Source organism: Hippocampus bargibanti, linkage group LG12 (genome assembly GCF_051943395.1).
Source record: "Hippocampus bargibanti isolate YZ-2025 linkage group LG12, ASM5194339v1, whole genome shotgun sequence".
Classification (NCBI taxonomy): domain Eukaryota; kingdom Metazoa; phylum Chordata; class Actinopteri; order Syngnathiformes; family Syngnathidae; genus Hippocampus; species Hippocampus bargibanti.
The window spans coordinates 5,212,225-5,234,899 of record NC_142745.1 but is presented as its reverse complement, the minus strand read 5'-3'; the positions used below and the strand labels follow the sequence as shown (position 1 = coordinate 5,234,899).

The following is a 22,675-nucleotide window of genomic DNA, read 5'->3' as shown; positions in this document are numbered from 1 at the left end:
GGTAATTGTTTCAGAAAAAAAGAAGCATGTCAATAAAGTTGGGCACTCACCCAATGACGACAATGACGAAATCCAGCATGTTCCAACCGTTTCTCACGTAGGCATTTTGATGCATCACCAAACCATAAGCGATAATCTTCAGAAACGTTTCAATTGTGAAAATGATGAGGAAGGCATACTCGACTGTCTCCTGCACGCACGCATATACACAAACACACACACACACACACACACACACACACACACACACACACACACACACACACACACACACACACACACACGAAAAACAGAAAAGCACATCAACCATCATGAGGGTTTTATTTTTTAAAGAGGCCCAATTTTTGAAAATTTACAATATAAATGGTACTCAGTTTCCGACGGTTTTGTTCAAAACGGGGCCAACATGACGAAAAATTCTTGTTGGGAGTAAAATGTCATCTATGACTAACCATGACTACGCTCTTTTGTTTTGTTTTACTTTTCGGTCATCAAGTCAGTTACTGTTTTTGAGTATACCCATTAATCATTGCACCTCTACATTAAAACATTTCATTGAACGCATTGTGCTGCCGATCCAAAGAGAACATACACATATACAGCATATAACAAAAATACAGTACATATTATCTAGTGTGATTAAATACTGCCCATACAGTCCTTTTCCATTAGAGCATGTCACTCGTTAGCTTGGCGTACCCAATGAAGTGTCCCATGGGCTTCGAAATGTATGTGAATAACACATAACAGTGCTGCAAAGCTACAAACAACGCGGTATAACCCCCACCGCACCCCCTCATCGTCCCATTTACTCTTCCCCATCTCCATCTGCGATGACCATACGATGAAGATTACTAGTGCATGCAATGCTACACGTGACTTGCGATACGACTGACCAAATTAATTACGTGAATCATGTGACGTGTTTTTTACCGAGGGTTTGCAAAGTGCCCAGGCTGAGAAAAGTCAGAATTAAAGAGAAGAGAATTAAACGTTTCATATTTAAGCTTTGTCTTGGGCAAGCTTAGGCTAATCAATAGCAACAACGTCATGCTTGAAATAAACGTTTCAACACAAACAGCGTAACCTGTACAGAGAGACTATTGGCTGTGTCTTAAATAAATAGACAAATAAACACACGAATACATACACAACTGAATAAATAGATAAATAAATACAATGCGCATCACCAAGCAATTGCTGTGGACACTCCACAGGTGACTCAGCTGTTTGACATTGTCGGCACCTTCCCAGCTGCCATGAAATTCGAGACGGGCTACTTCCATACTTTATGCATGACACTGCACACCACCTGTTATCGTTAACTCACGTAGAGCGCAATTCACGAATTTGTTCCGGTTTTAGTTTTTCTTGTTTGGGTGATTATAAAGCGCTGGCCATGGCCTTGGGCAATGTTTTTTTTTCCTTTCCACAATGGGCAGCATTTCCCGTTTTCCATGTTAGCACTTTGCTCCAGCTTCATCTGGTTGTAAAATCCCTATATAAACCAATTTGTATGTATTGCATTGTATTTTGTACAGTCACCCTAATTTCAAGTTCCTTTTAACTCTTTTTTGATGAAAGAAGAGAGTCTATCTGAATCAGAATCAGAAAACCTTTAATCTAAGGTTTGTTACGCTGCATTGAATGTTTATGTAGTCCTAAAATTCAAAATTCTGTGGGTCCTGGAATTCGAGTGACAATGACAAAAACCCTGGCACTGGAGCGGACACAGTTTTGCACATGCCTGGCAGAGAATGAGTTGATATATGTCACACTTTACACTTCAACACTATTCTGAGGCTCAGCGACTGGAAATGTCCCTATTCAGGGCCACGGGCAGTTTGAATGCTGTGGCAGCAAAAATATATGAAGGCTTTAATATCAAGCCAATACAAAATGCAAGCAAACCACACACACACTCTCTCTCTCTTGGGACTCTTGAAACTGCTGTTGAGTGTTCTCAGCGGACGGCACAAAATGCATGAGCGATGAGTGCTGCGGGGCTCGTTTTCCCAACAGTTTACTGTAGATTAGAAGGAGCACTTAGGCCAGAATAAGAGAAACGGGCCTCTTTGTTGCTGAAGTAAAAGGTTGAGAAAAGCTTGAGGCTTTTTCTATCCATGACAGAGCCTGCGTTTGAAGCCTCAAATTCAGCAGTGACAATACAGCACTTCTTATTGCGCTATATTTTTTTATTTTAAAAATGGATGTTGAAATGTTTTTTCTGCCTATAACTAAATCCCAAATTATTTAAAGCAATTATTTATTATTATTATATCCTGCATATTATATTTTGTTTGAAGATCAGCTACAGCACAGCCTTCTGTGAAAAATATTTCTTTGTCTCTCAAATTCTCCACTTCTGCTAACAGTTTTACCGTGTCGGCTAGAACAATTGAGTTGTTACAATGATCATTTTAATTGACACTATGGAGACAATTGTACATCTTAATCATAATTCAGCAGGAGGTGTATGCCAATGAAAATGTGTAAAATATAATAGCATGTGATTGCCATCTCCTTCTCAGTTAATGACCAGTAAATTTGTTCATCAACACAGTCAGCTGCAAACAGGAAGCAGAGGAAAGACGGCCAGGGAAAAACAGAGAACGAGAGAGCGGAACGAGGCCTTTGAAATGAACATAAATATCTCTGAGTCATCTTCGTTTATTTGCGCTCTCCAATGATGTACTCTGATATGTTGGGATCTATGAACATGCTCAGTTATTTGTGAGATTATCTTTATTTGCTTTTGAAAAAAAAATACAGTTGAGTGACTCTCCTGTTTTGACATGTGTAACGGAGTTGTGCACTAGATTATTAAATTATGATGGAAGTGACGCAACGGCGCACAGTGTGGCACCAAGTTCCGCCCATAGTTTCCAGAACAATCTGGACGAAATTCATGGTGAGTCACAATTCTCTGATGGTCTGGATTAACGCGCATTTTCATGACAATATCTTATTTTGTTTCCCCTTTTATACTGTCTAGTGTTATCTAATTAGTTCCCTTATTCATTTCGAGTTCAGATTACTTTTTGTGTCATTATTTAATTCACGTTTTGTCGAGTGGAACTTTGAAGCACGTTGGCTTCATAGTGCTTTTCTGTTGCGCAGTTAATCACAAGACGAAACCCATGCGACTTCACCCATCCCTTCTGCCATACTGTGTTGCAGAAATAAAAGAAATAAAAAGACACATCCACGCGTCTGGTCTTATTAAGACGGCAGCATCGTGGAGATGAAGACAGTCACTGTTGTGACACCCGTCACACATGTACGTTTACGTCCTGCAGTGCAATAGACTGAGGTATGATGTTCCACATTCGCATTCGACGGCTGTTGAAAAGGCACGGTGGGCCTCTGTGCCTGCAGGCACAACTCACGCACTTCACGCAGCGCAGCTGACCATATGACAACGGATGATAATTGGCTGAACTATGCATTCTGCTACATAACTAACGACACATGCGACTGAGCCAGGCGGACAGCACTAATGCAAAGCTTTTAACCGTGCAGACGATATTATCCGCGGGGCTCGTGAGACACCGTGGAGTTTCTGGCAGACTACGTACATAAAACGGTGATGGTCACTTTGGGGGCAATGACACTGCATGACAATTCAGACAAAAGCCTGTGCGCAAGTGTTCTTGTGACCCGACATCAGGGCACCTTTAATGACAAAGAGCACAGGACTGGAAATTGACACTTTTTTTGGTCACGGTTCTTTTCATGTGTTTGATCCATGTGGAGTGTGCATATTCTCTCCGTGTCTGTGTGGGTTTTATCCAGGTTTTCCGATTTCCTCCTGTTGCGCTAGACATTCTGGCAGCAGTCCTAGCGTTTTAAACAGTAACCAAGATAGTAGTTTTTCGTAGCGATTGCTAATACTCACGAGAGAATAATAATGCACAGCCGTGTCAATCATTGGTCTGGGAACTCAACAAACATTTATTCTGCGCATGCTCATAAAAAGGTTTGACAGCATCCGGGTATCACATGATTAGCTCATTCCGTATAGTGGGACCAATATGCTTGTCAAGCACACAGCATATACGGCTTCTCGTGTAGGGGGTATAAGAGCATTTGCTACATTTGTGTGTGTATACGTGTTAGTGTGTGTATGTGTGTGTGTGTGTGTGTGTGTGTGTGTGTGTGTGTGTGTGTGTGAGTGCGTGTGTGTTTGCGTGTGCTGAAGTGAGAGCTGTGGGGGTGGGCTAGGAGTCTGCCAAATATGGTTTCAATAGCAGGTCAACTCCAGTATACTACCCACAGTATCACGTGAACCTTAAAAGGAAACAAAAACGTGAATTTATTTGAATATACTTCAGTGACATGTTATAACCTTCGCAACGTTCTCATCGCAAAGACTGCCAAGGGCACTAAAATAGCCAGCGAGTGCACTCGCTCACCAGTACTCCCAACGATATGTGTGTGTGTGTGTGTGTGTGTGTGTGTGTGTGTGTGTGCGTGTGTATGTGCGTGCGTATGTGTGTGTGTGCGTGTGTGTGTGTGCGTGAGTGTGCATGTGTGTGTGTATTAGAGTGTCTCGCTCTCGTGTTTTGTTATTTTCAGTGCGTAACGATGCCCACACTGGTGAGAAGATATTTCTCGCTGGATAGGTGTACACTGCAAATCCAAACATTTGTTTATGTTTGTTCACGTATTAGCTGACTCAAGTCAACACAACAACATACAGTATTTAGACAGTGCCAGAGATCCAACAAAAAATTATTTACATCAGTCATAATGCCTTTTGCAAGATATTTTATTACAATCTGGAATTTGGACTCAAATGAAAAATGACCAAAACCAAAATGAAAAAGTCCATAAGGTAGGATTGTTTTAGGATTGTCCAATTTGTTGCCCAACAACATACCTGTCAACCTTGGCTAATAGCCCTTAAAAGTGATTACAATTCCTGTATAATAGTTGTTGTACACCGTAAATTATTTAAAATATTAAAAAACGCTAACACAAGCAGAAATGCAGACTGTTTACCGTGCGCGTTATGCTTTTCCTATTTAAAATCGCATTTTCTGTGTAGCTTTATCTCTTGTTTCTATTCGTAATTGTATTTTATTTATTATTGTATCTGTCTTTTTCTATGCTTGTCTGTGACTGTAGAATGTCCTTGAGAGCTTTGAAAGGCGCTTGAAAACAAAATGGATTATAATTATAATTATTATTATTATGATCAATCTGACCGTGTGAAGCAATATATATATATATATATATATATATATATATATATATATATATACAGTAAAGTCTCGTTATATCGATATCGGATATATCGATAGTCCCGGTTATATCGATACTATTTCTATGCACGCACGGAGAAAATTACATGCAAACAGGGTCGGATATATCGATAGTCCCGGTTATATCGATATTTTTTCGGACTCCCTTGAATATCGATATAACGAGACTTTACTGTGTATATATATATATATATATATATATATATATATATATATATATATATATATATATATATATATATATATATATTTTTTTTTTTTTTTTTTTTGAGCCAAAATAGTCTTTGTAAGATCAATTCCGTATAACAGTTGTAGTACGCCGTACATTATTTTAAATTATATTAAAAAAAAAAAACATCTAAAATACGGGAAAAACGTATACGTTGACAGGTATGCAACAACAAGATAAATTTCCTGGATATTGTGCGTCAAATTTTTACTAGTGCCCCTTGGAACATTTTTGTACGCTACCAGGAGTTGTTCCTTAAATATTCGAGTGGCAATACAGCGGCTCCACTTCAACAACTAAGGACATGTATTAAATAATTAACCGCGCTGAAATATTCTTTTTGCTGCGTCTGCTCAACTAAAGTGAGCGTGTTCTTTAAAAAGTCTGCCTTTCCCTTTTACGAAGGCCTGTTTGACGTAGTCTCAGCGCACATGAACATGGCCGCAATGACGTTCGGCATCCTCACAAAAGCTTCAACTCTCTTTGCACTCGCTCTTGCTTGTCCTCTCCCTCTTCTCCTCATGCATACACGCGCGCACTCACACACACACACAAACACACGCACACACACACACAAAGAGAGAATCACACACGTTCATGATAACTAGCGGGGACAGTGCCAGTGTGAGCAGCAAATGAGCAGCTACGTTAAGTGACTAAACACAGACTTGAAGCATCATCTCGATGGGAGTCTGGAGACGTCGTTACTCGCACCAACCATTAGCCATTAGACAACCCCTATGTTCGACACACACACGTTTGTGAAACCGACACGACTCCCCGCCGACACAACACCTCTCATGTGGAAACACATGTCATCAGCTGCGCTAACAAGAGACCCACAGTCGTGAAATGTTTTTTTAAGCAACAAACAAACAAAAACACATAGGTTATTTTTATCTCTGATTTTTAAAAAATAAAATAGGTAAAGCTTTGGGCAATAATGACTGAATACATCCAAATTCTATCGATTAACTGCATTTTGAAACAAGGCAGACAAAAAAAATAGTGCAGTAAATAAGACTTGCCTTATATTTGTAGATTCCAAAATGGGATTTACATTGTCAAGCATGGTATATAAATAGATAAATAAATAAATAAACTATTTAATAGGTAGATCCCTTGAATCAATGTGTTACCACTCAGCTTGAAGACTTAAATTCAATTGAACAAACCGTAGCAAAAAAAGGCCTTGACAAACATTTACCAAAATGGAAACAACTGAGAGTGCTGTAGTGGTGTCATAAACACTATCCTGGCTCGAATGAGGACATCTCCGTCTTGCTATGCTTTTGTCCTTTTTGTCCCCGTTAAAATAAATAACTCTGCGGCTCCCCGGTTATGCAATAACAGTCATACTGGTAAAGACCACATGAAACCACGATGCGATGAGCTGGCCGCATGCCGCTGCCTTACAATGGGTGAAACGCATTAATCACATTCAGCATGAAAAGGTCATTGTTTGGCTCAGCTACCTTCGTCAGGGACCGCCCGCAGTTTCGAGTTGCAGATAGATAAGCCAGATATAACCTTAAAATGAAGGAGGCTTGAAGACTATTTCTCTGCCCCCTTGAGAAGCAAAGTCTTAAGAGGACAGTCATGTGAAAGATGGCTTGGTGGTACGTCCTTCTTACTATACAGCACAGGTGTCAAAGTCAAGGCCCGCGGGCCAAATCCGGCCCACCACGTCATTTTTTTCAGCCCGCGAAAGCAAATCAAACCTGTTAAATTCCATGATGATTGCTAAAATCTGAGCCAAAATTTCATATTTTTGGATGTCAACCACAATAAAAGTCATTATTCTTGACTTCAGATTTGAAAACGAGTTATTCATTAATTTGCTGTGTGCTCTATATGTAATATTTGAAGGGATTTAAACATTCTAACGGGTTCCCCAAATTCATAACGGCCCTCGAGAGGAAACCATAACTACAATGTGGCCCGCGGCAAAAAATGACTTTGACACCCCTGCTATACAGTATAGGGGCTAAATTGACCGAACAAACATTGTTGTCATCTTCATCCCTATGTCTATTCGTCCTTAGGTCCTGTTGCTCACGTGTGCCTACTGATGGTCGCAGGACCTCCATCTTTTGTCCTGCGTTCTGCCAGAGGAGGAAGCTGCTGTCTATTTATAAAGAGCTGCTACATTTAACCAGGTCGCGCTCTGACAAGACTGACAGACTTTACGATGATCCTTAGCAGCAGCTATGCAGTAGCTTCATATTGCTGCCTGGTACGCAAACACACATATGACACAATCCAGAGATAATTATAATGCTCTGATGGAAAATGTATAAAATCGTAGATTCATTTCAGTACATTCTTATATTATAAAGCCTGACAGACTTCCTTGTTTTTGACAGAAAATGTCTAATTGCAACTGACAGGTCCGTAAGTCAATTGTAATGAAAAGTTACAGCACATCACATTTTGTCTCAAGGTACCATGTAATGTGATCCTCGCTTTGTTCATCAGGCCTCCCACCTTCTCCCTTCAGGTTTCGTAGCATGGCTGGTTCGACCTGCGAGGATGCGGAGCAGAACATCTAACCTAGCCGCCGCCGCACCTGCTCTCACTGTTCAGCCTCTGCTGCATTATCCCTCGTTTATTTAGTTTAGTTGACACGGCAGAATTAAAATAAAGTCCTGCGCAAGCACTGAAATGCTGCTGAAATGGGCAAGTCGCTACAGGCGGGGTGTTTAAAGAGACGTAAATCAAAGGACAACAACAACAGAGGCCGAGCAAAATTGCAAGTGGCACGGATTTGTAAAGGAAAGCAAAACTTACATTAATGCGGTCTCTGCTGAGACTGCAGAGGAAACAATGAAATAATTATCACTACCAAACCATCCATTACCTAAGACTATTTCAATCATGTGCCACACTTGATTCCATGCTACCATTACCGCAGTATTTGATGCCACCCATCCAATTTCTAATCCGCTTCGCCTCACAAGGGTTGTGGACGTGCTAGAACCTTTCACAGTTGTCTTTGGGCAGCATGGGGGGGTCACCCTAAAAAATTTAGAGTGTTCCATTAACCCGCCATGCATGTTTTTGGAATGTGGTGGGGGGGATGGAGCACCCCATGAAATCCCACTCAAGAAAGGTTTGAGCCGCGACATTTTGAATATGTTCTCACAAACATACATTAGCGCGCAATGCTGGGAGTGTGATGGGAGTAAAAATGAGTCAAAATCAAAAAGGCTTTATAGGGTTGCGTGTTTTCAAATCGCATCTGTCATGAAAGGCTAGGACAGCGTTTGCTCAAAGTATCTTATCTCATTCTCACACATGGTGCTCTTGACTTGGGGTGCATGTTTATCAGCATGACATTGGTGTCAGATGACATTCGGGCCTATAAACTAACAAGATGTTCACAAGATGGGGTATAGTCACACGTGCGGGATGGAAAACTGACAATCTGCGTTCATTCACTTCAATCGCTGTCATGTGCTAGTCAGTAATATTATATGGGGTGCAACGGAATGGTTGTGAGATGCATTTAAACCATGTCACCCCTGCAACATATATTTCTTTTTGGTTTTTTTTTGCAATTGCAATGTGAAGAGTAAAAAACGTATTGCATTGCGTGACATCGGTGAGGTGAGATTAGAGATCACCGGCCGTGGTAAATTATTCAACTTCACTTAATGTGTCTGAAAAATGTTTAGCAATTACAAATCTTTTTTTCACCTGTCCACAGTATGGCATAGATGTATCGTGAACATTGTGGAACTGTCGCGGCTTGGAATTGAAGCGGATTTACGTGAGACAGTCTCTTTTCATCAATGGATGCTACAGTTTTGTGTATGCTGTCAATATTTAGCTTGTAGCAGACGTGCACATTTCACCATGACATCCCTGATCTTCTGGTGAAAAGGATGCGTTGATCGTCTCCTCTTTCATCTAGAACTGCTTCATAAAACAAAGAGGGTGCTGGGGGTGCGTAAGATTGAATGACTGTCTGTCTTTGTTTTGTGTTGTGTCATAGTATTTATTTAGTTTTTTTTTGTTTTGACTTCAAGATGGCGCCGCGAGAGTGGCTGCCTTTACAGCAGGTCCTGTATTTTGTTTTTCTACTTCTTCCTTTCCCCTTACTTCTCATGCTGTGAAATGTAAATTTCTCCACTGCGACACTAATAAAGGCAAATCCAATTGAATGTGCTTTTCCACCTTTCTCTAATACAACAGTCATGGCTTACTTTGCGTGCATCATCTTTGTGTTTAAATTATACAGCAGTAGATTTTATACATAGTAAGTCCATTTGAAAATCAATTATATATATTTTTGTTTGGTGGGGTCTGTGAACTTTTCCCATTGTTCAATGGGGGTCTTGGCTGAATAAAGACTGGGAAATAAACACTCATCTCGTAATGAAGTGACGGAGGCAATATAGAGTGCACTACTTGACGGCAAGCAGCAGTTGATTCAGTTTCAGCCAATTTTCCATCGGAAGAAGCGCAACGTGGCATCAGCGAGGGGAAGTTGAACGATATGAACGCAGGTCCTTTTAAATGGAGACGGAGGGTATTTGGGTCATCATTAATCTGCTCAACGGGCCTGGAAACAAGTCTTCAGAACAATCAGAATCTTGAAAAATACTCAATATGAAGCATTGAATTAGCTGAAGTGAATTTTCCGACAGTCAATTCAGGAAATTTTGCTATTCGATCAATAAAAATAAAAAAGAAATTGTGGTATCAGGCATGTGCATTGGTGCTTTTCCTTTTTTAATTTCAAATTATCTGTCTATCTATGCATTGTGCCAGTAATTTCTGTTCTACATTTTTCAGGAAAAAGTCACTGCAACCATCACATCTGAGATGGCTTCACTGTCATGTACAACGAGGCACCATCCATTCCCTACAAAGGTACAAGCTGACAAGATATTGTATATCACACTCCATACATTAGGTAATGTCCTTGGCCCACATTCCCCTGATGCAACACCACTGGGTAAACAAACAGCCTGAGGTCAACCAGTGGGAGGTGAAAATTGAAGGAAACAACACACCTCGCTTCTCTTCAGTACACCAAAGCCGTAGTGGATCTTGTCACAGCGGGTTCAGCGACGTAACAGACACAAGAAGCCTCCCTCTGGTCTTAATAGCTGGCAGGTAGCCTTCATCTCAGATGCCCCTGCCCTCATTTAAACCTTTCAAGAACTTTCCAAGTGTCGTCTAAGCTTCTTACACATCATTGAGCACAACAACTAAATTGGCGGTTTAAGAAGCACGTTTTGAGGTCTTGGTCTGCCTTTTGGAGGGCGGACTGGGCCGTTCGGCTTAGCACGCTACCACTCTGACATGGAGCAACAAGAAGAAGCGGAAACTGTAAGATGATGAAAAATTAAGCAAAAGTATGAAATATGCTTTGTAGTTTTCCTCCACTCTGCATATGCTGTTTCAAGGCTAGAAAACTATTAGAAGCGGCACCATCATGCTGCCAAAGTCTGAGTCACACGGCAGGTAGGTTGACAACCCCGCGTGAGACAAACACTCGTGCTTGTGTGCGTGTGTGTGTGTGTGTGTGTGTGTGTGTGTGTGTGTGTGTGTGTGTGTGTGTGTGTGTGTGTGTGTGTGTGTGTGTGTGTGTGTGTGTGTGTGTGTGTGTGTGTGTGTGTGTGTGTGTGTATGTGAAGAGCCTTCCCGCACTTCTCCAAAGGTGAGCATAGTGTGACAAAGTGCCATCAGTGAAGCTGAGTAAGCTGCTGCAAGGTAAACCAGCCTGGGTGACTGTTCTCTTTCTCACGCTTCAGCTCTCGAAACGCCCGCATCACAAAGTATACAATCACACCAAAACTGACAACACGAATTAGAAGAGAAACGCTTTCCTCAATAAGGAATTCCCTACAGCACAGGTGTCAAAGTCAAGGCCCGCGGGCCAAATCCGGCCCACCATATCATTTTTTCGGCCCGCGAAAGCAAATCAAACTTGTTAAATTCCATGATGATTGCTAAAATCAGAGCCAAAATTTCATATTTTTGGATGTCAACCACAATAAAAGTCATTATTCTTGACTTCAGATTTGAAAACGAATTTTGCTGGGTGCTCTATATGTAAGATTTGAAGGGATTTAAACATTCTAATGTGTTCCCCAAATTCATAACGGCCCTCGAGAGGAAACCATAACTACAATGTGGCCCGTGGCAAAAAATGACTTTCACACCCCTGCCCTACAGCATCCTTAGCCCAATTTCTGAGAGCATATACTGTACAGGTAACAGCGTGACTGAAATTTAATCGATACGGGCTACTCACCAGGTCGTGGTTTGTGGAGTTGGAATCGTCTTCGGGAAAAGGAACATAGACAGCTAAGGCCATACAGTTGGCAAATATCGCAATTAGTATAAAGATATCAAATGGCCTGGAAAACGGATGTTAAGGAAACAAGAGACAAAATACAATAGCCAATAGCCAAACAGCATCATTGCCAATGTTATTTTTAACTAACAGTCACAATAGTAAAAAAAAATGACATAAAAATACCAGTGTGCTTGCGAAAAACTTTGGATCTGTATATATTGGCATTGTCAATCAAAGCTGAGTAATGTGAAAAGGCAGCCCTGAAGAAAACTGTGAAGATACACCCAATATTTTGTCCGGTGAATGTATTGTATTTTCCGGTGTAGAAGGCGCACTGGAGTATAAGGCGCACCCCCAATGAATGGTGTATTTTCAAACTTTTTCCATATATAATGTACATTGGATTATAAGGCGCATCTTCAATGAATAAAGAAGGTTTTCCAAATATAATATATAAATATATTTTTTTTTAATTCCAAATATAGGGCACACCGCATTTTAAGGCACTACAGTAGAGGCTGTGGTTATGCACTACTTGAGGTGACCAAGAGATTCTGAAAATTGTTTATTTCCCTGTTTGAATTAAGCCGTGTCATTTGCTTCAGTTTAAAGATATGGAGTCAGTGGCTGCTGACAGTATTGGCGAGAACCTTTGTTGCTCAATAAGACTTCACATATAAGGTGCAAATGCGTATAAGGTGCAGGATCATCTTTTGAAGAAAATCAAGGCTTTTGGGTGGGTCTTATACACCGGAAAATACGGTATATTTTAAATGTCAAACATATAGTTCAAAAAGTAGGCAGGCAGAAAAGGATACTTCCACTCCACCAGGCTGATGCAGGCCCTGCGTATGGGATTGTTGAGGTTGAGGCAGAACAGAGCCCGTGGCGGCCTGCTGTTGGCGTTACTGCCCTGTTTCTTGCTTTTGGCATACTGCTGCCGCTTCTTCTGTGCCAACGCACCCACCGGGATGGTTGAGGATGACGGGGCAGGTGGGACCGGCGGAGCAGGCGGAGCGGCCGGCGCCGCGAGTGCGGGAACCGGGGTCGGAGCAGGTGCTGGAGCCGGGGCCGGTGTCGAGGTTGGAGGGGCTTCTGGGGCTGTTGGGGCTGGGTCTGGGGTAGGCCCGCTGGCGCTCATGGTGTGGGTGCGGCTCCGTGAGGGGCATCCAGTGGCATGGATCTGCCAGTGTGGACGGAGACGGGAGTCTGACCAATGAGCTGGCAAGTCACCAGGGAGAGTGACTCTGGTGCTGCTGGCATAGTTTGCCTCTGTAAGAAAAATGGAATTCATCGGCATCGATGATGGAAACAATAATAAAGATGATAATGTGTTCAATGAATCATTCTGCTGCTTGGATTTACACTGTTTTCCGCAACATGCAAGGAGCGTCAGGCGCATGTCAAACGAAATGCCCGAGGTATGCCTGAAAGTCCACCATGGCGCAGGAATGCTAACCAAAGTCGAAACAAATGTGTCAACACTAGTGCTACCATAAAAATGTAGTTTTTTAACACTCAAATGCAGCAGCGTTGTCTATGAATAAAAAGCTAATGAAGTTCGTGAGAATAACACCACAAAAAGTACGTATGGCTATCGTGACTTGCACGGCTACAATTTTGTATGATCTGTCCAAAGGACATTCACGCACTTTTATGACTCTTTTTTTGTGTACATTTGCACATATTGCTGGGAGGTAACATACATGACAACATACATGTCTTAGAAAAAAATGTTTTAAAATTTCTATTTGGCCAGACTTGTTCATGGTCAAATGCAGATTACAATTATTTAAACGGAAGCGGTCTGCACTCTGTTGAGTACCTTTCTCGTTTAGATTTATAACGTGTTTGTTGACAGTTTCTGGAGCAGGGCAATAAATAACTGGCATCCACGTCTGCCTCATAGTTGAGACAATCTGGGTTTTAATCTGAGCTCAGGCCCTCCTTTGTTGCATGTCTATATGAGTTGTGTTTTACATCTACCAAAAAATGGACATTAAGGGTACGGAAAAAAACAATGTTGTCTTTAGGTGTGAATTACAGGGTGAATGCTTGTTTGTTGATAAAGTACAGTATGTCCTAGGACCATCAGCAAGGAACCATTTTAAACTATAATGGCAATGATATATGAGTTATGTGTGCACCACAAATTGCCTGGGGTAGGAAATTCAATTAAATAAAGCTCATAATTTTCTATTGGCACTAGCTGATCTATTGGCACTAGCTGATCTGCACTGCTTTCACCAACAACAGTGCTGCAAATGGAGAAAAAAACCTTTATAAAAGCAAGCAGTAAGTGTAATGAATAAAAACATGAACTTAATCATTTTCATGTTAATTTTATCATGTGATTGTAACCTTGCCAAAACATGTTGCCCATTTAAATGTTGCAATAAGAGCAATGATGGAAACATTCAACCTGAGGTTTGTACTTCCAAGCCAGAAATATATTCCAGAGGTAATATTTTACATTGGAAAAAAAAAACTACAAATACTGTTGAGCTATTTCAAATAAATAAATGAATTGTAGAAAGATTCAGAAAATATCTTTAAACTGAAGCAAATGACACGGCTTAATTCAAACAGGGAAATAAACCATTCTCTTGGTCACCTCGTTTGTGTTACCAAGTCCTTCAACTCTAAACAGGCCCCTGAGCAGAGCAAGGAAAAGAAAAAGGTCACATTGCCTGGAAGCTCTCCTTCCTCAATCTACAGGGGAGCACTCGCATGTCATGTCAAATTACACAACTCACAATGAACGTCAAATCACCATTTGTGCTGCATGTTGCGTTCATGGGACAAACATGCAAAAGGCGGCATTCACATGAAACATTACTGCACCGCATCGACAGCGTCGTTTGTGCGTGTTCACGTTCATTGTTAGATAAAAACGAGTGTCTCGTTCATCCTTGGAGCGTGACAAGGTAGGACAAATATTGTAAAAATAAAAATAAAAAGCAACACACGTGCGTAATTAATACGTGTCACATAAATTATAGGAGACCATAAGGTGGACTCCACATGACAACAGCCAACCTGGGTGTGTGTTTGTACGTGTATAAAATGACCAAAGGTATCTCGTCTGGCCATTAAACTAGGTATAACGACAATGACATGACGGTGAAGCTCATCCATGTCCACGTACACACGTCGAGGGGAAATTGGCTATCAATATGAGCTGTTGTCTTTGTTGTGGTTTAAAAAAACACACAGTAGCGAACGAACAAAACAATACAATCCCAACCATCCACTTCATGCACATGAAAGCAGAAAAACGATGCTATGCTAAAGAAGCTACATTCTGACGGGAGAAGAGCTCACCAGACCTTTTTTCGTTCTTTTGGGGGGGTTGTTAGGGGGGGTTAAACATCAGTCTTTAGCCGCTCGGTATCGCCGCTCCAACGCTTACGAGGGCTGGCTGTTTCCTCTCCAACGACGCTTTGAAATTCATCGGCTCCGGTGGTGAGAAGCAGCACACAGGAGAGAGATACGTAGAGACTGAGCACTAATGACGCTCTGCGATGGTGTCCATGGAGAGATGCGGCCAACCAAACAGAGCATCCACGTCCACTGGCTGCGTGTGCTCGTCACAGCCTCTCGGTTCAAACACCCCCCCCTACCCCCTTCATCCCACAGCAGCCAGAAAACCTGACACTGACACAATACGTAAATCGCTAAATACATGCAGTCTCCGCAAGCCAGGAAAACTTGACAGGTGACATATTGTTTTTAATCAAGCTAATGACAATGGCTATACAGGTAAGTATGGTACTGTACGATGAGTTGTACCATGAGTTTTGAATGACCACCAGGGGCGGTGGTTGAAAAACACGTAGCACGTCATAATAATCCTCTCGCGCACGCGTCGGTCGAGCATGCACACCAACACATTATGAGAGATTCTATGGTCACTCTGATTGTGTATAAAAGTCTGTGACACCTGGAAGACGAGCCCCAAGAACCCACTCGTGCGAACACACGTGATGTGACAATATGGTGGTCATTCGGGACTCAAAGAACCACAGTTACATATGTAGCCAGCGTTCTAAAAACGTGCCTTCTGACCACCATGGGCAATGCTTGAAAAGCATAACATTACTCATACCAGCGAAGACACAAGGGAACCACACAAACTTCACTGAGTAGCCTCCAAACAGCCAAGACCAAGGGCTCAGGATGGAGAGTGCTAACCAGAGGAAGTACCCGGCGACCACCAGGAGGCAGCAACACACATTTCCGTGATGGGCAACACATCCCAGAGCAACCCAAAACGTGGCAACATTCAGTTCCATATTTTTCAATATTCGGATTTTATTTGCTCGCATATGAGTGTAATTTCAATGTCGACCACTAGATGGTGTCATACATATTTATCCAAATACGATTTTCAGTAAAACATAGTGAGAAAGTTCTTCCTAAGAACACAAGTCTCTGTAAATTGGAACGTGACTGATATATTGATATCGTCGGGGCGCGAAATGCTAACAGTCACAAACATCCGTCCAAAGTATGTTTGTTTTAAGCTAGCTGACAATCATAACATGTGGGTATTCTGTGATTACTTAGATTATTCCTACTTTGAACTACAACAATACTTGGGCCAGAACTGATGAGATTTCACAAGAACACAAGCACGTAAGAACGGGCAAGAACGCAAAACCTTTATTGAATGGCATCTGCTCCAATCCTGCTTACTTCACCTACAGAATGTGACGCATGTAGGTTAATTTTGAGTTTTGACAAATGTCTTGATCAATCTTGACAAAAGTGACCCAACCTTTATTTTGGCAGAATTAAAAGACCACAGTGTACCATGACATTTAACTCTCCAGAAAACCCTACGGTGGATTATGGTGTGTATGATGAATCAGGAATTGACCTTCTGTTTTTTTTCCGCTGGCAAAAATGGTGATCCATAATGTTATAAACATAATTAGATGAAAAAATATAAAGACTGCCAAAACTGATAGCAGACATATTAAACAAACTGGATGCAGAGTGAGCAAGATGATACAAGATGATCCTACCGGGCGAAATGAAGCAGCTGAGGACAGTTCACCTGTTTGTCCTAGCTGACAACACGGAGCACAAAACACACATCCTCTTTCTTTGGGGCCTGGTGAGGGACTCTCAGGAAGTTGAGGAAAACAACCCTTTGACAATCGTGATGCCGAGGTATCAACTTACCTGTCTGCTCAGGGTAATGGTCTCTTCTAGAATCTACGTAAATTATTTACCTATGCGTACAGTGCTTCTTTTGTGTGTGATGAATACAATGTGATTGTTTGCACTCTTATTGAAACATGATAATTTATTGTTGTACTAAGTTCATTGAGGAAGGTACCAAAAAAATTACTATAAAGAGAGTAACAGTGTGATTTTTATATGTTGACATTAGAGAAAAGATTGTAATAAGATCCTAAAATTATGTAGAGAGCAAAAAGAAAGACATATGGTAGCTTTCTCTCTGCGAGCAGCTAATGACACGCTTTATGTAAGGAAACAAATGGATGTGAATAGTAACACATTCAAACAGTGTTATGGAATTCTCCTTTCTGGTCATGTAGATTGTATTGTGTAGTATAATATATTATACTACACATTCGTCATATATGATGAATTTGACACGAGTAAGAATAATGAAAATTGAGCAAAAACAACTGCTTAAAACACTATGTGAGCCAGTGTTTACCCCATCCCCTGCAGATGCGCTCAAAGTCCATCTGTAATCCAGAGTATTACAGCGCAATGCAGTTATTCTCACTTCAAAGGGAGTAAAAACACAGACAGAGGGCGCAGTGGCCCCCCCGGGGACCGAGGATGCCATTCGTCTCAGTGCAGCAGTGGCGCCCTGTACAGCTCATTTAATCTATATATCTATATATATATCTATATATATAGATATATATATAGATATATATATACAGTATTTACACACACTGTAGCTGAAGCCATACTTACATTCATTGCATATCCTGTATGTCGACATATTTTGTTCACGAGGAAGATTAAATGAGCTGTACAGGGCGCCACTGCTGCACTGAGACGATATATACAGTAAAGTCTCGTTATATCGATATTGGTTATATCGATATCGGTTATATCGATAGTACTGCTTATTACGATACTATTTCTATGAACGCAAGGAGAAAATTTACATGCCGCAGGATGTGTGTGTGTGTGTGTGTGTGTGTGTGTGTGTGTGTGTGTGTGTGTGTGTGTGTGTGTGTGTGTGTGTGTGTGTGTGTGTGTGTGTGTGTGTGTGTGTGTGTGTGTGTGTGTGTGTGTGTGTGTGCGCGTGTGTGTGTGTGTGCGTATAAAATGTAAACAGTCATGCATGTATACTAAAATAAAGATGATCAATTTACATGCAAATTGACTTCTCTAGCATGACTTTTGGACCTGTTTATAATTGACATATGACATACTCTGTTTTGTTATTATATACTCTGCAACAGGTGGCTACGTGTTTAATGTATGATCATAAAAAAAACTAACCTTATTTTTTTCTTCTTGTTCCTAAACATTGCTGGTAGAGATAGATTACATAATATACATATATTCTTTGACTAAATAATCCTAATGAACAAAAACTGCACTCTTATGTGTTGGTACGGTGTTTGGCAGTCACAGCACAATACTATTCCTTGGTTGTGGTTGGTGATCATTTACTATAGAAATAATGATAGTGTGTTGGCTCAATAAGAATGTACAATACATTGCGTTTACAATTGTGCTTTTCGGTGAATGGTTGCTCTCTATGGTTCTCTGTCACCCTGGTGGAAAACACTTATGCCTTTGCCCTTTCCGCAACAACAAATTCATGAGGTCCTGCGCATGTGACCCATTTTCCAGGTATTATTCCCTTTTAATTTCGTGCAAAATTTCTCAAAATACTGAGCACTATACTGCAAATACAATTTGTTTAAAAATCACACAACTCGCTGTGACTGCTATGTATATAAATCCTGGCTACATTGCACACATTCCAGCGCACTGAAGCGACAATCAGTGGCTGTGCACTTGTGTGTGTGTGTGTGTGTGTGTTGGCGGAGCAGCTTGAAGGAAAGCAGTAGTGATGGAGCCTGAAAGCCCTGCAGCGCAGCTGTTCTCCCAGTGCATCGTCAACTTTGCTGCTGAGCACACTCTCGGCCGTCATCGATGTGCGCACTCTCTTCTCTCCTCTGCCTCAATCTTCCTCTCTATTTGTCACTACCCTCTTTTGTACCAAAATAATCCAAATCGGCGTAAGAATGGACACTCGTGCAATGCGAAGGATAGGCCTATTTTCCAGATTCCCAGGCTGGAGGAGGAAATCAATATATTCATACACAGTCACGGGGCACGCAGAGACAAACCACCACCCGTGCTTGATCTGACACCCAGGAAGTGATCAGCCTGCCATGCATATTTTTGGAATGTGGGAGGAAACCGGAGTACAGTATCCCAAGAAAACCCATGCAAGCACGGGGAGAACATGCAAACAGGAAGTCCGGTGCTAGAATCGAACCTGTTACCTCAGCACAATAAGGTTGACGCGCTAACCACTTGATCACTGAGCCACAATCTTGAAAACATTTTGGCTTTAAATTATACCCCTATACCTCATGTATTCCCCTATATCCCCATGTATACCCCTATACCTCATGTATTCCCTCTACCCCAATCATCGAATCCATCAGTGAATGACCAAGATGCTGGAGAGGTTTGAGGATTATTTGGTCCTAAATCCCCTATCAAGATGGTTGGCTCTCTGAGTGACAGATAGCTCTCCAATTGAAGGGCAAGTGCGATGTCATCATGGGGACTACAGAGCGATTGAAGTGAAATGGAGTGATAAGAGCACATGTAGTTGGCTGAGGCCTGAAGGACCAACTGGCATTCAAGAAACATGCATTTATGTTGGGGAATTTTATCATTCAGGGATGGCAAAGATTTCTTCACGGCCTAAACACAGTTAGAATGACTGACCTACATTTAGAAACTGAATTCGAATATCGGCTCCATAAAATTGTCATAATTTATTCCTAATATTCTATATATTTCCTTTAGCTACACTGCTTTTAGTAGTTGTATATGGATGTTACATGACACCAATTGCCTTGAATGCATTGTTCCCCCCAGAATGTCATTGTATCTTATTACTATGTTAAACCATTCACTGCCGTGACGTGGAACGACATTCACGAATTTGTTCGGGTTTTGTTTTTTCTTGCGGGGGTGCGTTTCAAGCTTCGGTCAGACCTCTGGCAATGTTATTCCCTCCCACAAGGGGGCAGCATTGATCTTTCGTACAGCCGCCCCCACTTTCAATGCAGATAACTTGACAAAACAAGTAAGCTCGAAATGAACTTTTTTTCTGATAAAAGAAGAGAGTCTAAGGTTTCTTACGCTGCATTGAATGTTTATGTTGTCCTAAAACTCAATATTGTGTGGGGCCTGCAATTTGAGTGAAAATGACAAAAACCCTGGCACTGGAGTGGACACATTTTTGCACATCGTCTGGCAGTGAGCGAGTTAAGCATGCTTACTACGTACTGTCTCCCTGTCCAGGCAATTGTCTCACCTAACCGTGCACCCCAACCTGCCCACTTCCACAAAAGGAGCTGTCAATTAGCCTATCCGATTATACACGCAAATTTATATATTTAATAGCTTACTGTTGTGTCTACCTTTTTTTAAAAAATTTTGTGCACCTCCTAAGGTTTTATTCACATCCCCTCTATATGTAGCATTTGTATGTGCCCACAATCAGCTGTAAGAATTTATTTTTAATCTACGTACTTGTTTTATTCGTGTTATATTAAGACTGTATCAAAAGTGGCTGCTCCGCTCTTCTTTTTCTGCCAGAGATTAAAAATAGAAACGCTCATGTTCTCTGGATGTATTTACCCTCCAGGAAGTGTGCGGCTGCAATGTAATACAATTGGCTACAAATGGTCACGTGGTGTCAGCTCCGGTGACTTTTATTGGCTGGCACCTGTAGGCAACTGTGAAGCACAGCTTTTATGACAGCAGCCAGTAGCCTAGAGGAGTTGCAGGAAACTGGGAGAAGGACACGGTCGGTGGGAATGCTCGAGCAATGGGCGGCCGGGTTGAAGAGATGACATGGCCTAAGCGTCGAGCTCCCAGGTGGCTGCTTTGGGATGCGACCTCAGCCAACAAGAGTAATGAAAACATGGACGGAAACCAGGGGAGGAAAATGAGCCAAGGCCATGAGAGGGTTGGACAAAACACACGTCACATATACTTTCAATTAACTATACTATCGATACATTTAATATCAACACACGCGTCTTTCTGTCTGTCTGTCTCTCTTTTCTGTGTCTCTCTGTCTGTCTCTGTCTGTCTCTCTCTCTCTCTCTCTCTCTCTCTCTCTCTCTCTCTCTCTCTCTCTCTCTCTCTCTCTCTCTCTCTCTCTCTCTCTCTCTCTCTCTCTCTCTCTCTCTCTCAATCTTGCTTGCGTTTAATTTAATCGTTTGTGAGCAGGGTATTAATTAGGAAACAGTGCCACTTGGTGTTGCAAACACGCACACATTTGAGACTTAAATCACGAGTACTCAGTAAAGGTATTTTTGGAAAACGTTTTTCGAAAACACTACATTCACCGTTCTGCCCATCTACTGGAGCAAATGGGTATATTCACCTTTTCTTTTTAAAAATCATGAAAATCGGTTCTGAACTTTGACGTCGATTTGTTGAATCCTGACATTGAAAATCATGATAGTATAGTGTGAATCGGGATGTTTTACCCCAAAACTCTATCTATTATGTTGTATAATCAGAATCAGAATCATCTTTATTGCCGAGTATGTAGAACACACAAGGAATTTGTTTCCGGTCGAACACGCTGCACTAGTAATAAAACCATTATCATAAGAGCATTTCTAAATATTTTTTGCAATTATTGAATCCATACTCCCTCTCGCTTGTATTCAAGATACAAACACTGAGGTCGTGTGCACGATCAAGGGTTATCCTCTTGATGGCAGGCCAGCACAGTTAATCTCTTGCGGTTACACGTTACACGCAAAGATTGCATGACAACCATGCATCAGTGCTCATGCACTCATCCCGAGGGATTAGAATTTGTTTTAGGAATTTATATTCAGCTCTCACGCGACACAAGACAAAACCGTTGTAACTATTGCAAATTATGTTAGCATGTTTTTTTTACATTTTCTCTGCTGCATTTTACTTAATCATAATCATAAATATGTTTCATAATTATTTTTAATAGGTGTCTTCTGATGGTCCCTAAAAATGGCTCCAAGAAAAGAACACCAAGTTGTCGTCACTGCAGCGTGTCGTCAGCATTGCCGAGCATCATGATGTTGGGCAGGCGAGAATACAGTACTATCAGAGTGAGAAAGAGATTGGAAATGGGGGATAATGTGCTTCTGAATTTTAAGGCAGTAAACTTTCCCTTTTGAAGATGTAACTTCTTCCTTGATTGTAGAACTAATTCACATCTTTGTTTTGTTAAATGATCTTAAAATATGTACCAATGAGTTTACTGTACAGTAAAATAAAAGCAGCATTTCAATGGGCTTAAATAACAAAAGACGATAAACCACCACATTTGACTTATCCCTTATGACAGAAATGTCAAAGTGAATTAGGATCGAATTGTTCAGCCCCTCCTCCACCCCACTTATATTCACGTACACACGCACTTTCAGCGACACACCCCTGTCACCCTTTTCCTCCCTACCCAATGAAATGATTGCAATGCAATTTTATCCCCCGACGTCACTCTGTTGCTCCTCCTCTGCGCCTAATGATCTGTGCGTATGTGATTTTTTTTTTCTGCTGTTGTGTGTGCGTGTAGTGTGTTGTTGCGCATCTACGCATCTGCACACC

General features: G+C 41.4%; 1 protein-coding gene across 1 annotated transcript in view; it reads right to left on the bottom strand.

The window, feature by feature from the left end:
• The window catches only part of cacna1da (calcium voltage-gated channel subunit alpha1 Da), a 55,683-nt gene extending 40,269 nt beyond the window's left edge, over positions 1–15,414 (bottom strand). Inside the window, 4 exon segments of the mRNA XM_089011014.1 lie at positions 51–190; positions 11,765–11,870; positions 12,628–13,081; positions 15,139–15,414. Of these exon segments, the coding sequence (XP_088867140.1) occupies positions 51–190; positions 11,765–11,870; positions 12,628–12,950 (569 nt within the window). The 5' untranslated portion in view covers positions 12,951–13,081; positions 15,139–15,414.
• Positions 15,415–22,675: the final 7,261 nt, after the last annotated feature.